The following is a 3,233-nucleotide window of genomic DNA, read 5'->3' as shown; positions in this document are numbered from 1 at the left end:
TGGAGAAGAGGAGGCTGAGAGGAGACCTCATCACTCTCTACAGCTGCTGAAAGGAGGGGGCAGTGAGGCAGGGGTTGGTCTCTTCTCCCAAGTAAGAAGCGATAGGACAAGAGGAAACAGCCTCAAGTTGCACGAGGGAAGGTCTAAATTGGACATCAGGAAAAAATTCTTCACTGTAAGGGTAGTCAGGCATTGGAACAGGCTGCCCAGGGCAGTGGTGGAGTCACCATCCCTGGAGGGATTTAACAGATGTGTACATGTGGCATTCAGGGACACGGTTTAGTGGTGGACTTTGGCAGTGCTAGGTTTATGGTTGGACTCAATGTTCTTAAAGGTCTTTTCCAACCTAAAGGATTCTATAGCAGGGAGCAGATTATGTCATTACACACAATTCTGTTTGAAGGATCCCTTCTTTAAAACTTTTAGGATTTGTCCTGTACCTACTCTAAATCTATTCCTGTTTTTAAAAAAAATTTTTTTTTTGTTCAATGCACTGTCTTCGTTAAAAAATTGTGGTGCCAGGTGCTTAGTGAAGTGTTCATAAGGTTTCGCTCACACATACTTATAAAGGAAAAGCATAGAGGGACAAGGATATCCATAACTGAAAAAAGGATGGTTAAAAACCTTGTAACAGCCAAGATACCAGCAGAAAGCAAAGCAGCTCTGGGTTGGAGCCACTCACAGGAGATGTTATATTGTCCATTAAGGGAGTTGACTTCTTTGCCTTTTGTCTACAGTGCAACCTTGTAATTACACCAGGTAAACTCCCATTTTTCCATTTTGCCAAACCCTTAAACCAGTTTGATGCTCTCAACCCAGAACCTACCTTACAGCAATAAAGTAACTTCACATCCCAAGTTTGCCCTTTCCTATACGAGGCACCATACGGGTGCCAGTGAGCACCCACACAATGAAATCACCACGGGCCCCTCTGTTCTGTCAACTCACGGCTTTGAGCTGAGCTCAGCCTTTCTGCATAGAAAGTAGAAACTAGTGCCAGTACGTTTTTTGGAGAGGGGAAGAGGACAGGCAAAACAAACTGTCAAAAGCTATTGCAAGATCTAACATAATTCCTGCTTAAAGTGAACATGTCACTTGAGTGACAGCTTTTGCCTGAATTCTATTCACCCCAAGGGAGTAGGGTGCGAGAAGGTACAGCCAGTAGACTCACCCCACTCTAAATCCACCACAGGTTCCTGTCAAGATTTATCTAAATCATTAAAAGTTTGGTTTTCCTGGTACACCTCTTTCATGCACTGTGCAATGTTTAAGCTTTTATAGTATAAAAGCAATTATACAAAATAAAGGTAAAAATAGGATAAGCAATCAATCTGTCTGAGTAACACACACAAATCTAAAACCCCTTGCATTATCCTTCTCAGATGAGTTCCCATTTGAAATGACAGCTTTAAATAAGGATTTCAAGTTCAAGTGTTAAAAAACCAACCTTATGGCCAAGACACACCTGCCAGGTGCTTCAGCAAGCCTGTAGAATAAGGTTTTAAATAATCAAACTTACCAGTTCGTTGCTTGTAGATGTACATCTCAGCTTTTCTTCAATCTCCCTTCCTATCTTCTGAACAGTTACCTGAGTCTGTTTAATTGCACACTGGGCTCTGTGAAGCCTGTAAGACAAAGAAAAATTACAGCTGTAACTACACATTCACCACACATCTCCTAATAATGGATGCACCAGCCACTTCAAGACCAGCAGCAGCAATACGAATTCAGATTGTCAGCTTCTGTTTTGAAATAAAACATTAAAAGAGGAATCAGAACTTGCACAGTTTAAAAGTGAGTATCCAAAGCAAACCAGCAAACCTCTAAATTCAATCAAGTACCAAGCATCCTTTCCATTTGCTAAATTCAATAGATGCCAATAAGACAAAGAGGTAGGTGAGAGAGCAGGTAATTAATAGGGATCTCTTGTAACAATTAAGTTATAACACTGTTAACATCAAGACAGATACACACATGACAGTTACCATGATCGCTGTTAACACAGGCCAGCTTTAAAAAAGTGCAAGCATCCTTCGGATAACGCGCAACTACCCGGGCCAAGAGCACAAACTTTATTATCTCCAAATATGTCATGGGCCCTTCTGTAACAAAAGATGGCTTTCTTAATTGAATAATATTTGAAGTGTGAAAAGATAATAATGTGTTTCTGATCATTAGCCCTGGTTTCAGAGTGAAGAGGGAAACTGATTTCTTTGGTCATATTTATTGACAAAAAAATCAGGCAGAGAAAAGCAATGACAAAAACAGGTCTGAGAGAGGTATTAACATCTTTCTTAAAGTTAACAGAGTGGAAATTAATTATTAGAAAAAATTAGAGTTGGTCTGCAGATCTAGGCTATTTCTTTTAAGACAGACTATGTCTTTTAAGGCACACAAACCCAGGCTTACTTTTCCCATTCACAGTTTCACTACTCATGGCTTCTCCTTTTGTAAGGATATTCCTCCAGCAGCCTTCCTGCTGGGTAAGCACTTAACTAAGGTCTAGTCGGAACAGTAAAAATATGGTCAGACAACCTACTATGTGACATTAGTGCTCTGCCAGGCAAACCTAAGACCAAGCCTATTTCAATGCATGCCTTAATGACCAACTCCACTTTGCCAAAATTAAAAATCCCTGCCTCTTCAGAGGAATGCTTCATTTTACTAAAGCAAGGCTACAAATTTGCACTAAACACATAGAAGAGGGTATTCAGCTCCTTCCTTTTATGTTCTCTAATCTCTTCCAGATTTATAAGGCATCGCTCTTTAAAGTTTTTGGCTAATGGGTTTTAATGGTCCGGATGTAGCTAGACCAAGACAACCAGGCTACTACGTGCTTCAGGTATGAGTAACCACAAAGCATTACTCCTTCTCACACCATCTCCACTCAGCATCCCATCTCAACAGCACACGTTATATTGGTTAATCAGTGTGAGGACAGTGCCTAAACCACCTAGCCCAGCAAAGACACGGAGAAGAGATCATACATGGACAACAGGGAACCAGCAGAGTTTGTAAAATTAAATAACGTCATTACAATTTAGGACTTTTACACATTATACCTCTAAGTGAATACATTTAGGTCAGACACCTTTAGATCCTTCACACTCCTCCTAAACAACACTGTAGTAGATTTTTATTTCAAATTATACTGATTCCATTGGGTTTTTTTCAGAGCTTGTCAGACTACTCACAGTACACACAGCCTAGGAGCTTTTTGGGGGTAGCCATAC

The 3,233-nt window shown here is 40.4% G+C and overlaps 1 protein-coding gene across 1 annotated transcript in view; it reads right to left on the bottom strand.

Moving 5' to 3' along the window:
* LOC104469842 (UV radiation resistance-associated gene protein-like) overlaps nucleotides 1–1,625 on the bottom strand; it is a gene marked incomplete at both ends in the record, with an annotated part of 7,104 nt that extends 5,479 nt beyond the window's left edge. Inside the window, one exon of the mRNA XM_010084555.1 lies at nucleotides 1,520–1,625. Within this exon, the coding sequence (XP_010082857.1) occupies nucleotides 1,520–1,625 (106 nt within the window). The remainder of the gene's footprint in view (nucleotides 1–1,519) is intronic.
* Nucleotides 1,626–3,233: the final 1,608 nt, after the last annotated feature.

This window comes from Pterocles gutturalis, unplaced genomic scaffold, assembly GCF_000699245.1.
Source record: "Pterocles gutturalis isolate BGI_N339 unplaced genomic scaffold, ASM69924v1 scaffold1400, whole genome shotgun sequence".
Lineage (NCBI taxonomy): Eukaryota > Metazoa > Chordata > Aves > Pterocliformes > Pteroclidae > Pterocles > Pterocles gutturalis.
This window is presented reverse-complemented; position numbering and strand designations above follow the sequence as displayed.